Raw genomic sequence first — 14,221 nt, 5'->3', positions numbered from 1 at the left:
CAGGAAAGATATTATTTTGTATTCCGACAATGGCGTTGGCCTTAATAAGAATAACGCGGTTTTGGTTATGTACTTATATGCAGTTACACATGCTGAAATAAATAGCATTACTCACAAATTTTGAACTGTAGGTTATACCCGAAATGAGGGGGATTCGATGCATGCAGTAATCGAGAAAGCAAAAAAGCGAGCATTAAGAAGTAACCCAGTTTATGTTCCATCGCAGTGGCTACCTCTAAGTGCTGCCCAAAAAAACGGTAGACCCTATAAAGTAAATTAAATGGACACTGAAGGATTTTTTTACTTTAAGGATCTTTCAAAAATTTTTGGGCAAAAATTCACCAAAAATTCGGATAACGAGAAGGTAGTATGGAATACTATATAGATTCTTAAAGTAGAAAAAAATTCTGATAATAATAATGTTTTAGAGCAATATAACTTAAAACCAGCCTACGAAAAGCCTCCTACTGTAGAAGAGAAAACAAAAGAGCATTTACTGGAATTAGGCAAAAAAATCTTATTGCAAAAGTACACCAATCATTTTATTTCAATTTGTTGAATTAATTTCTTGTAAATGATTTATAATATACAATTATAATTATTAAATTTATCTAATAAACTACCTACAATTTATTACTTTGTCTGGTTTTTCATTGTGAATGTGTATAATCGTAGCAGTTATGGTTATCGAGTAATTTAAAAATGTAATGCAATACCGCCATATCTTACAAATATTTATAACGGTTAAATATTTCTTGTTTTTGAAAAAACATATCCATACGTATGCTAATGAATTACTAATATTCTAATATTCAGTTACTTCTCTTAAAATATCTATTCTGTAGAGGAAAAAAACCTGTAACTCATATTTTCATTTGCCTCTTCTGTTAGATTTATAAATTTGCAGTTGTAGCTGTATTGAATTGGATGTGCGGATGTTAAAATAACATAACCTAGCTTAAATACTTGTTGGCAAAATCAGTCCTCATAATCAATTGCGCTTACCTCACTTTTTTTATGAGTAGCACAGTCTTGTGAAAATTATTTAATTGTCCATGCACAAACCAAAAATATAGTTCACTTATCTCACTTTCAAAGAAATCTCGCATTGCACTCAAGTTCTTGTTTAAAAAAGAAAATACTTGTTTATTTTTAGAATATACCTAATTCAGGTTTTTATAATGCTGCGTAGCTGATTCATATTCAAGTGCGGCAGAAAAGACATCGATTAGCATCTTATGACAAGATAATTCCAGAGTTATCTGCATTAACTAATCAAGGAGACCGTCAGTAAAAATTTGAACAACAAACTTTTCCATCATATCTTAAGAAGCTGTTGGTTAAGGATATCAAACTAACCTGGCAATATCTACCTCATATTCTTGAAGACGCTTATCTGGCTTCGATTTTTGAATTTTGACTTGTAGACATACAAGTCTTAGTCACCATATCACAACTCTTCGAAGAGCAATAGTAAAATTTACTGCTTTTTCTTTTTTGTATCATCCATTCGCTCTTACAGCTGATTTGAACTGTTACATGTGATTATTCCATAATGATTTTCGGTCAAAAGTTATGACTTTCACACGAACAGAACCCCCACAGCCTTCCATGTCGGCAGTGGCTCCAAATTACAATTTGTCTCGTCGTCTTTAATATCTTCTGTAATTGATCGAATTCCTCTGTCTGCTTTTGCTATTTCCTCCATCTTCTTTTAATTATCTTTTACATTTTCTTCAAAAGACGAAATATTGGCTGCCACTTTGTTTTCTATCGAAGATATTTTATCTGCAAGAAAAGAAATCTCAGACTTCTAAAAAAACAATATCCGTAGAAACCTTAGAAATCAAAGAAACTTTGCTTTCCAGAGAACAAATATCGTAGAAACAATATTTTTTTAAAAAAACAATGTCAGTAGATACTTTAGAAATATCAACAGAAATCTTTGCTTTCCAACGATATATTCTTGAATTCAAAGCAGCATCCTTGTCCTTAAACAAATACGTTTTTGGATCAAAACCCTCATCTTTCAGGGCGCCCTTTAGCCATTGTACTAATTCAGCCTTTTTCCCAACAAAATTTAATTCTCTATGTTTTACTTCACGTCGTAAATCGGTCACTTTGAAATCAGTCGTAAGTCTCGTAGCTATTTGTTACAGAATTTATTTCGATCAGGGGAGTAACAATTTATTTAGTCGATTTTCATTTATTTTGACTATATGTTTCTTTCATTTTCTTCTGTATTTTTTTATTTTCTAATTCTTTCAATTCTCGTGTCATATATTTATTTCTATGTCTATTAAGTCTTCAAATTCCTTTCACTTTTTTAAGAAATCTTATTTTACTACCTGGATTCTATAGATATCTCTTTGAACATAGTAGATGTGCTGACTGTCCCATATAGTTTTATTATTGTATCTTTGCTTATCTTGCTTTTTAATGTTTTGTGAATTGTACTGCAGACATATTGAAACCTGTAAGTTTTTTAAATTTTTTAATCAATATCTGTATTTTTCTCAAATCTTGTGGCACATCCTAGGTAATTGAAATGACAAATTTATTCTACTGGATAAAAGTAAATCATTATTTTTATGGGAAATTTGCGTTCAAACCTTATTTATTTTATATGGCTACACATTTTGGACTTACAGTTTTGGAAACTAGAGATATGAGAAAGGAAAGATATTGGCACAAAATTATGGAGAAAAAAAGAGGATAACTGCATCTTCTTCTTCACGTGCCATCTCCGCGACGCAGGTTGGCAATCATCATGGCTATTCTGATCTTAGATGCTGCTGCTCTGAATAGTTCAATTGATGTGCATCCGTACCATTCCCTCAAGTTACACAACCATGAGATTCTTCTTCTTCCTACACTTCTCTTGGATTTTCCCTTGTATAATCAATTGAAGTAAGTTGTATCTCTAATTACGCTGCATAAGAAACAACAAATAATGTAATAAACATATTTTATATTATATACTAAACTTTTAAAATTTACTCTTACTTATAATATTGTTAATAATAATACACTAATGCCTCAAACACGTATCCCGTTTTGGTTTTACCGTTCACAGGAAAATACAGTTCATTGTTTTCTGCATAAAAATTTGCGCTGGTGAAAACTTTTCCAATGTTTGTTCTATCGTTGAACTGAATCCTCCCCAAATAAGTTGTAGAATTAAATTCGTTACCCTCTTGTTCCCAACCAACTCTGGCAACATGGAAGTGTTCATCGTCAAAAAGTTTCGGAAACTGGTAGTATTTTACTAATATCCACTCTAGTTTTGGGTTGTTAACTGTGATAAGTATCTAAAATAAATAAACATAAGTAACTATAATTGTAAATATAACTATAAGTTTTGGACTGACATTTTGAGCCAATGAATTTTTCACGGAGAACGAGGAGCTGGTCCATCGCTTCAACCGCCTGCCACCTGGGTGTGCGTTCGATGGGATATCAGCAATCCCACAATGAGAAAAGAATGTGGCACTGGTCATTATCTTGTAAAAGTGATATTATTGGTAACGTACAAAAGATACATGAAAAAGTAGGAATATTACCCGAACATAAAGCTAGAAAGTATAAAAGTTAACTTACAAAGTCTCAAACATAAATCAACAAAATTCTTATACAAACTGATAGTAGCTAACAAGATTAAAAATATTGATATTAGACATGTACAAAAGAAGTAATACAAAACATTAACTAACAGTTAAAAATGAGATCAAAACATGAAAAAATCAAGAGGAAAATAGAAAGAGTAATATGAAGAGCTAGATCGATATATTGGTGGAACAATAGTAGGATACGCATGCAAGAAATCTTGCTTTATAAAAACTTTAAAAACGATAATAACAATACTAGAATATGATAGACATCAGAGACTGGGAAGCATATTATATGAAACTGTTACCTTAACATCAACCAGAGTACCCATGCAGATGAAAATATGCAGGAAGAAATACATGGAACAAGAATCATTCAGAGTGTTAGATTTAAAAATAAATGTCAAAACAATTAAAAAATGGTAAAGCAGTAAGCTCAGGAGACGTATCTATAGATTTGGTGAAGTAACCTTTAAATGTATTTTGGAAATTCCGTACAAATACTTCAAATAAATGCTTATCTGAAGGGTTTTACGTCCCAAAATATATAAATGTTTTGTATGTTATATAAATGTTATATATCCTCTAAGCGAGGATATATGGTCGCACAATCAAAAAATTATTAAAAAAAAAAGACAGTTATATTGGTTTGGACTGTTAGTGCATCAGTGAAAAACTGCAACCAAAAAAAATAAACTAAATTCTAAGGCAACAAGGAAAAAGGAGGATCTTTATTATGCTGAAAGAACTAAGTGGATCTCGATATGTAGGAGAGAGGCCTCCAGGACGGTGATTGTTGTAGTACGCACCAATATTAACGTATTATTTTAATTTTAATTAATAAATAACTAAATAATAATTCATTCAATTTTAAGAGTTTTCGCCGACAAACTTATATAACTCCTTTAGAAAACAATGCAACATTATCAGCTTCTTTCATAAAAAATACAACCTTAAATATTTTTCTTGTAAATAATCAGATCACTTAGCTGCAGTATGCCCACTTCTACTACATAACTAGCCAACTTCATATGGACCCAATTCATGTATACCCAATGTACAGAAGCCGCCAACACTCAAGTGTCTAATGATGAATCTAATCAAAACATAAGAGCATCTTCAGTTAATCAAAATGTCAATGTAAATTCCAAAGAACAAAATAAAGACAATACATACGGAATCAAGGAAAACATCTAAAACGATAGCCCAAGGAGTGTCCAATTTGCCCAGAAAAATTGGACACTCTTCTCAGACCAAGTAGACCAACTCCCATATCTCCCTGACACTAGTACCTCAAATATATCTTAAACTTATCTACAATTCTTTGAGGTACTATAAGAAGCAGGACACAAAGCAGTCGGAAAAACCAAAACTCTGAAAATTTATATGCCAGTATCGTGGTGGAATGTCAAATGTGACGAAGCCATAAAAAATACAAGCTAGCTTTTAACAAATTCAGACGATGTCCTACTATACAAAATCAAATATAATATAAAAAAACTAAGAGCTGAATCTCGATATCAGATTAAGCAAACCAAAAATAAAACTGGAAATCTTTCGTGGCATCCATCAACAACTTTCTACTCCCCTATCTGCATTATGGAGAAAAATTCGTAAACTATCTGGAAAAAATCAAAACGCCGAAATTAGTTTTTAAAACATAATGATCAATGAATTACTTTAACAAAAGAAATCACAGACATTTTTGCTGACTTTTAAGAACAAAATTCTAGTACTAACAACTACTCTTCAAGCTTTCTACAATTTAAATTAAGAAATGAAAATAAGGAGATAATGATCACTGAGAATACGGATGACTACATAACCTCTCTAATTTCACCAGAAGAACTGAACGATGCATTGTTTGTCATAAAAAACTCTTCTCCGGGTCTAGATGATATACAATTAGTTATTCTCCAAAAAACTAAGCACAAAACCACCCCTACTCTTAATTACACTTTCCAATCAATTTCGTATGAATCAGATGACTTTTCGAAAAAATTCTTAAGGTGTTGCTTCTCATTCATCATTAAACGCAGCTTTCGATTCCACTATGCTCAATGGTGCATGATTTCTGTCCCGGGCCCTTTGTTTTAGCTCATCCCAAACATGTTCTATTGGATTTAAGTCTGGGCTCAACGCAGGCCAATTTATTGTAGGTATACCGATCTCAGTCAGATAGGTGACTCGTACATTGTGCAGTACGGCATCGTGCATTATCGTGCATTAAAATAAAGGCATCACTAATAAATCCCGCTTATGGAACCACACGTTCCTACAAAATGTCTTAGATGTAACGATCTACCGTTAAACCTCCTCCACCCCCTTCACCAAGCACGAAAACCAACTCGGTTTTCTCATTCATGGAAATGCCTGCCCAAAAAATACAAGAGCCGCCTCCGTATGACACAGTTTCTCGTATACAACATTGAGCAAATCGCTCTTCTGGTCTTCTATAGACTCGACGCCTTTTGTAGTTGCCGTGTAGGCAAATCCTACTTTCGACGAAGAATAATACCTGACTCCATTAATAGTCGCCTAAATCCAGATGTTCGTGAACAAGTTTCTGGGCTGCAGTTATCTTAGGACCAGTAGCTGTTTTTTTGGTGTCAGATTGGCTGCCTTCAGTCTTCTTCTCACTGTCCAAATGCTTCGAACGACACTGATTTCTCAGGGATTTCGATACAAGAAGTCGATCATCTTCCTCCGTTATATGTACCTATATAACGAATGCACCGATACATCCCTATCTTGTTTTTTTTTCTGATGACCTGCCAAACGTATACAAAAGACATCAGGAACACTAGGCACAGTATAATATTGTGGGAACTGTACAATATGGTGGCGGCTCACTAATGGTGTGGATGGGATTAATTTAAAAGCTCATACTGCGCTAATTTGAATAGATAGGGCACGGCTTACAACACACAACACAAAGGTTAATAACAGAAATTTTAAAAGAACATATCTTGCCATTTACATCATTTACTGGGGAGAATTTCATGCTTATTCATGATAACGCAAGGGCAAACATTGAAAGAATTGAGTAGCGATATTTTGGTATGCGAGATTTTTTTTTATTTATAACCTAGTAGTGAAGATGCGGTCTCTAAGAGCTATCAATTTCAGGCGACGATCTTGACGCTCCATTTTTTTTGGCTCGGCCCTATGTCCCTCGTTTTTTGTGTTCGGCCTTCTTGCCGCCATGCCCAATAATATATAAAATAAATCTTAACACAATTTCTATCTGTAAACCCTATTAGCAATTTTTCGAAAAGAAAGTCCGCCTTCTCTTAGGCCAACTATCTGCCCCCTATCAAACTCACTTAGTTAATGGATATTTGCGCGTTTTTATACTCTAGGCATTGTAAACAACTTTTAACAACTCAAAAACCACATACCCCTAAATTTTGATCGGTACTAAAGTTAAAAGTTAAAATTTTTATTGGTTATTGAATTTAGAAAAAAAAAATGAATAACAAAGAGAAAACCTATACTGATATGACTGACGTTCTAATCATTTACTATTTTTGGTAAGATAAGCCTGCTAAGATTTGCTAAAATACAATAAAATAAAATAAAATAATTTATAATGGGTGTTCGAATTTTTATGTTAGTATAAAACATTTCATCTGAACACAACCTGAATGTACCTAAAACGGTATATGATTGAAATATTTTACAGACAATACGTTTTAGTAAATAGATTAAGAAGTTTTTACGATTGCGTGGTATCTTAGTTTGAATTTTCCAATGTATTGACTTACAAAATGTACAACGTTACAAGAAATACAGATAAAATAAAAAATCTTCTTACCTCAATGTTTTTTGTAACTGTGTAAACTTTATTAAAAAGAACCGTATCAAGAGATACTACACCTGGAATAATATTTCCAGGAACAAATCCCTCTGTTTTTGTATTCGTGGTTAAATGCACTCGTCCGATGTATACTGTATTATTATTAGCATCCATACCAGCTGGCACTGCACCTTCTGGTATTTCTCCATTGTAGCTCACCCATTTTAAATAATCCTCTAAAATTATTTAGAAAGACCAATTTTAAATAATTTTAACGATAAGTAATGAAATGAATAAATGATATGATCAGATAATTTTTTTACATTTTACGGTTTTGTCTATGATCAAAAATATTTTGGAGTAGTTTATAGTCTTGAATATTTTATTGAATTTAAATTTTTTTGGTTTATTTCGCACCTTTTAAACCAGTGTTATTGCGCAGCAAAAAAAGTCATAAATTGCTGAATATCAAAAATTCACAATAAATTACAATGTACAAAATAAAATTACAAATTATACAAATAGGTATAAAATATTAAAAACATATATACCGAAATTGTACAAAATAAATTCATTGAATAAATTTTTATGCATATTTTTTATTTTTAACATATTTTTTAACTTTTTGTTATTGAATTTACTTTCTTCAAAATTTTGCAGATTTTTACTACGATTTGTTTTATTTTTTTGCCTGAGTAGATTTTTATCGTTTTTTTTTATTATTATTTTTTAATTTGAATTGGTTTCCCCTAATTAGGTTAAATGAAAAGTGCTGATAAGAAGATTTATATAAATTTATACATATACAAGCTGGCCGGGCAAAAATGAAACACAGGCATTATCAGGAATTACGACAACATTTTTGAAAAGCCCAGCGACAGAAAAATGTTTGATTAAAGAGGGGCACATTTTTCCAGTATTTTCTATTATTTTTACTTTCACTTCTAAGCCAGGGTAAGAGTCACTTCAACATTTTTTAAAGGCAATGGAAGCCAAATAAGGTACTGTTTGAATACTCTTGCAATTCCCTATACATGAATTTTTAAATTTTTAAATTCATTCCAAGACTTTTTTGATTTATTAAAAAAAATAGATTTTAAAATTAATATTTTTAACTGGTTACTTATTTCTTACTTGACCAAATGGTGAAACAGATGACCTCCGGCGTCCATGATAAAAATTTTTTCGAAACGCTCTTCCAAATTCAGAATTATTTGCGAAGTGATTCGTACTGATTCGTTGACAATTCTCAAAACATAAATATTCTAAAGATACGTGTAGTGCTCTATATATTTTACTTTTTAGGTATCCCCACAAAAAAAAAATTCAAGGAGACAAATCTGTTGACTGAGGAGGCTATTATGAGGAGAAAATTTTATCTAAATATTGACTAACAAGTTAAGTATAATGCCGATGATATTGTCATGATGATATAATCATATTGTTAATCATTTTTAATAATATTAGTCAAGGCCTGATTATTTACGTCTTTTAGTAATTGTATTTTACTACTATTTGATTAGTGCGTATAATTTACGCACTAATCAAATTGCCAGGTACAAAATGGTCCCATCAGTCTATCCCTAAAAATACCAGCCCATACATTTAATTTTTGCTATTGCTGTGTATGCATCTCGTGAAAAACTCTAAGGTTTTAGTAAGACAATTAATTAAATATATATATATATATATATATATATATATATATATATATATATAATATATATATATATATATATATATATATATATATATATACACTCAGGTGCAAAAAAATCGATCCATTCCTTATTTCTTATTTATTTGAAGTTGTATAATTTTAGAGACATTAAATTACGTATGTAAATTTATGTGTACCCTCGTATACGAGAAATAAAATAATATTTTTAATATTGCTTTTTATATTTCTTAAAACAAATTGCTATTTCAGGTTTTTGTCAAAAAGAGCCTGAAGCAAGTAGATATTTATTGAATGTTGTTTTTAATTCAACAACCATACTAGTGTAATGATTTTATTTTCAAAACGTGTTATATTTTTATTTAATTATCCTTCCTAAATGTCTCTAACTACGACAGATGCTGCAAGGGCGGTGACTTTAGTTCAAGATGGTCATAGCCAATATTATGCAGCTGAAATGTTGGGTGTTAGTTGATTTTCGGTTGAAAGAGTAGTTCAGCGTTTTAGCGACAACGGTAACTTCACAAGAAGACCAGGATCAAGTCGTAGAAGGGTAACATCCGAAAGAGATGATCGATTTCTGGTCTCATCATGTTTGAAAAATTGGCATCTAACTTCAGTTGAACTAGCAAATCGTCAGAGCGAAGTGAGAAATGTTAATGTAAGCAGATGGACAGTTCGTCGACGACTAGTAGAAGGTAATTTATTATCCAGAAAGCCAGCCCTATCTCCAATACTATCCAGAACATAGCAGAGCACGCCTTGCTTTTGCAAGAGAACATGAAAACTGGAGTGATGCAGATTGGGGCAATGTATTGTTTTCAGATGAGTCCAGAATTTGTCTAAGGTCACCAGACGGCCGAGAAAGGGTTTAGAGAAGACACGGAGACACGATATTTTTAATATAATATTGCGAAAAGAATAAGTTATCGGGGGGGCTCGGTTATGGTTTGGGCTGGTATCAGTTCAGAAGCCCATACTGATTTAGTTATTGTAGATAGAGGTTCTATGACTGCTGCAAGATACATAACAAGTATTTTAGATCAGCATGTGGTACTTTTGCTCCTTTCATTTGACCTAATTTTATTTTTATGATCTCCGATCTCAATCCCATTGAACATCTATGGGATATGATGGAAAGACGTCCTCGAGCACGAATACCCCGTCCAAACAACTTGACTGAACTTACAGCGGCTCTTCAAAAAATATGAGACCAATTGGATCAATTTGGTATCCAGAGGTTAATTACCTCAATGCCTAAACGTGTACAGGCTGTTATAAGGGCCCTAGGGTGAAACACTAGATATTGATTTATTATCAATGTTTTTCTTATAAAGTTTTAAATATTCTTGTATATATGTTTCTATAAATAAATGATTTTTTGGATAATCTGTAAAAATTATTTTAATCTAACATATACTTTTACATATATACCTGATTTAAAACTAATATCTTCAAACGTTTTCTTTTTTCAGCAAATAATACCCATGGATCGATTTTTTTGCACCTGAGTGTATATATATATATATATATATATATATATATATATATATATATATATATATATATACAGTTAATATATAATGTAATATAATATAATAAATTAAAGTTTAATAAGGCAATTGTGACGATTTACAGTTCCATTGAAAAGTATTGGGAATATAATCACGACGTGCATCAGATTTTTATAGACTTCAAACATGCTTATGATTCAATTAATCGTGCAACATTATAGAAGGCAATGATCGAGATCGGCGTACCCAGAAACTACCTGCGGTAACACAAATGTGTGTAAGTAACTCTTTTGCACAAGTTAGAATAGGGTGAAAAATATCAAATGCTTTCTGCGTAAATTCTGGACTGAGACAGGGAGATCCGTTGTCCCCATTGTTGTTTAACCTGGCCTTAGAATATGTCATGCGAAAAATATATCCAAAAATTAAACCAGACATAACTGCTCGGGGAGCAAAAATCATACTCGCCTTTGCCGATGACGTAGATGCAGTAGCACAATCAACATTAGAAATTAGAAATTAAGGATATTTTCTCGAACTTTGAAGAAGCTGCATTAAACATCGGTCTCAAAATAAATGAAGACAAGACAAAATAGATGGTCGTCTCAAAACAAGAACGACGGCGAATAAGGCAAAACATTACTATAAATGATCACAACTTCGAAGTGGTTAAAGAATTTAAATATCTAGGAGTAACAATCACAAATGGCAACAAATTAGAGCGAGAAGTTGAAACGAGAATAATGGCAGGAAACAGATCTTTCTTTGCAATGCAACATCTAATGAAGTCAAAACTTCTTTCACGAGGTACAAAAATCCGGATATATAAGACCATAATACGATCAGCAGTCGCGTATGAAAGAAAAAACATGGACGCTAACAAAAAGAGAAATAAATAAATTGCTGGTGTGGGAGCGTAAAATTCTTTGAATGATATATGGCCCTTGCAGAGACAGCGTGACAAACGAAAGGAGGGGCAGATACAATAACGAGCTAGAGTCTCTATTCGGAAAAGAATAACAGTAACGACAATCGCCTTATAAACAATGTGTTCTGGGAAAGGCCAGAGGAAAGAAGGTCTGTAGGGCGGCCTAGAAAAAGGTGGAAAGATGCAGTCAAAGAAGATCTAGAGCAAATGGGAGTGCGACAATGGGAATTACTGGCACAGGACCGACAAACATGGAAGGCAATAGTAAACGCGGCAAAGACTCACGAAGAGTTGTAGCGCCATTGATGATGATGATGACAGTTCCATTCATGAAAAAAGAATATTCATCGGAGAAATACAAATTAAAGCAAAACTGTAGATTGGTCACTGCTTGCTATCTGACTGTTCCATAAAACCGTAAACGGCTGTCATAAGCATCCTTATTAGTTCCTACACTCAGTATATTTTGTATGACTAGAATTTCTTCTCCTTCAAAATGACTTGGACGCTAGTTCGGATGATTCTAAATACAGCTGCTACTTTTGCTGTGTATTTAATATGGAATATAGGTGAACATATAATATTACTGCAACTTTACTGGTCCATAAAAAACCTCGAACATCGAAGAAAAAAACATCGGTTGTAAGTGGTATATTTAATTAAAAAACTAATTAAAATATTCCAATGGATTGAGAAGTTCAGAATGTTTTCTGACTAATCAGTTCATTTTCAGTGAACCTAAAAAGTAAGTAATACCACTCAGTTAAGAAAAACGTAGTGTAACATTTTTACTGTTAGATGAAAAGATGTGGTTTATATTACTTACTTTTGGAGTACTTGCGTAACCAACCGCAAAACTAAACAGTGCTTGGGTTTATATTAATACAAACATTTGACTTCTTGCTGTACTTACGGCATACATTCTTCTGGCATTTTGAACAAACTATGGTTGTTTTTGCCAACTTATTGGTCTTTTAACTTTTAGATTTTGCTAATTTGTAACATAAATGGCATCTTCCCTTTTCATTTGGGGATGGTGAACAAAAGGAAAAACTTGGAAAAGTTTGCGTTCGAGTATATTTTCCATGGCATGCAGTACAAACTGTTAAAATCCATTTAAATTTGCAGTTCTTCTTTCAATAAGACGTAGCGTTACGACAAGTCCTAATTCTTGCAGAAATAAACGACGACGATTACTCTTATTTTTATTCCAATTTGAAAAAATGAGAATAAATAGAGAGTACGCATTGATGGCTTCAACAAAGTGAAAAAAAATAATGAGATTGGTCATCTTCGCGTATATTTTCTCGCCATCTGGTCTAAAGTATCAACGCCTTAAGTCTCATTTTAAAAAAGTTTGATATCTGATTTATTTTTATATTTGCTGTTTACATCATCAGAATGCCCGGTTGATAGAAAGAGAAGTATCTTTGTAAACTTCCGACGTATTACATAAGAAGAAGAGTAACTGGTGGGTTTCCAGACTTAGGATCTGAAACAACATATTTGAATACAATTGATTTTCTATTGATAAATTTTGTCACTTCAGGTGTATGCCTGCGATTGCGTTGGAGAGTGCCAACTGAAGTCAGACCAAAGTTTTTGTGGAGATACTGTGCAAGTTCAACAGAAGTGTAGTATCTGTCGGAGACAGCAATCATTTTACTGTTCCATGTGGACTCCTAGATGCTGATGTGCTGCCTTCATATTTTGCTACATAAACCTCCATACACAAAACGTAACGAGTTAAACAATCTGCAAGTATTAGGAAAAGAACACCATATTTACCAGGTCCTTCATAAAAACTTTGAACGGGCATATGCCTACAAATAAAGGTAACATTTCGTCTATTACGACGTTTATACCTGGTGTAAAATATCTCAAAAAGGTATCGTTCAGCAAATGAAACATTTAACGTGAGGGTGCAAATTTGTCTGCCTGTTTCTTCTCGGCTCTGGTGGTTTTATCGTCAAATCTTAAAATTTTGTCACTTCTCGGAATATGTTTCGACCAATCGCGACAATATACGATGATCTGTTGAATTTTTTAGACCACAAATTGTGATAATCTAATTTGGTGTCATCATTAGTTCCCGTCAAAAAGAAAATACCAAGTAAAGCCAAAATTTCGGTATCGTTTGTTTTTGGTACGTTTGTACGTTCAGTTCTTCATTGGTATGTCGCACAAGATTTTGCAATATTTTTGGAGTAAATAATTTTTTGAATTACAGCAATATATTTTCTACTTTGCCCTCGTGTCGAAGTCATGGTTGCTCACAAAAAATGTTTGCTACAGTTCGCCGCATCATCCATTACGCGGGCTAACTAGATTCTTCCTGACTTATATTATTCAAATATTATTCAATTCAAACTTATATTATTCAAATCTTCCAACTGCCGTGATGTTCATGGCCGAATAACCTTGCTAGAAGATCTTATTCTCAGAAACTCAATTTTCTATTTGGGAGTTCATTTTAACAGGACTCTCAACTGAAAAACTGACATACAAAACATCCTAGACAGGGTAAGAAAGAGGCTTAAACTCCTGGCAGCGCTGTCCGGTAAAATGGGCAAGACGCCAACTAAAACATTATTACAATGAAACTATAAGAAAACATGACTGGCCTTTTGGTTTTGCCAGTACCATTAACTTAGGAAAACAAAACATTATTGCACACCTACAAAACCTTTATAA

General features: G+C 32.7%; 1 protein-coding gene across 2 annotated transcripts in view; it reads right to left on the bottom strand.

Annotated features, from left to right (window-relative positions):
• Positions 1-2,954: 2,954 nt before the first annotated feature.
• Positions 2,955-14,221, bottom strand: part of LOC140435585 (uncharacterized) — a 51,552-nt gene continuing 40,285 nt past the window's right edge. For both annotated transcript variants that reach the window (XM_072524334.1, XM_072524333.1), the window contains exons 2-3: positions 7,426-7,643; positions 2,955-3,311 (exon numbers count right to left, since the gene is read on the bottom strand). In XM_072524334.1, coding sequence (XP_072380435.1) covers positions 3,018-3,311; positions 7,426-7,643 — 512 coding nt within the window. In that variant the 3' untranslated portion in view covers positions 2,955-3,017. The remainder of the gene's footprint in view (positions 3,312-7,425; positions 7,644-14,221) is intronic.

The sequence above is a fragment of the Diabrotica undecimpunctata genome, chromosome 3 (genome assembly GCF_040954645.1).
Source record: "Diabrotica undecimpunctata isolate CICGRU chromosome 3, icDiaUnde3, whole genome shotgun sequence".
Taxonomy (NCBI): domain Eukaryota; kingdom Metazoa; phylum Arthropoda; class Insecta; order Coleoptera; family Chrysomelidae; genus Diabrotica; species Diabrotica undecimpunctata.
The sequence above is the reverse complement of the archived record's forward strand: the minus strand, read 5'-3'. Positions and strand labels throughout refer to the sequence as shown.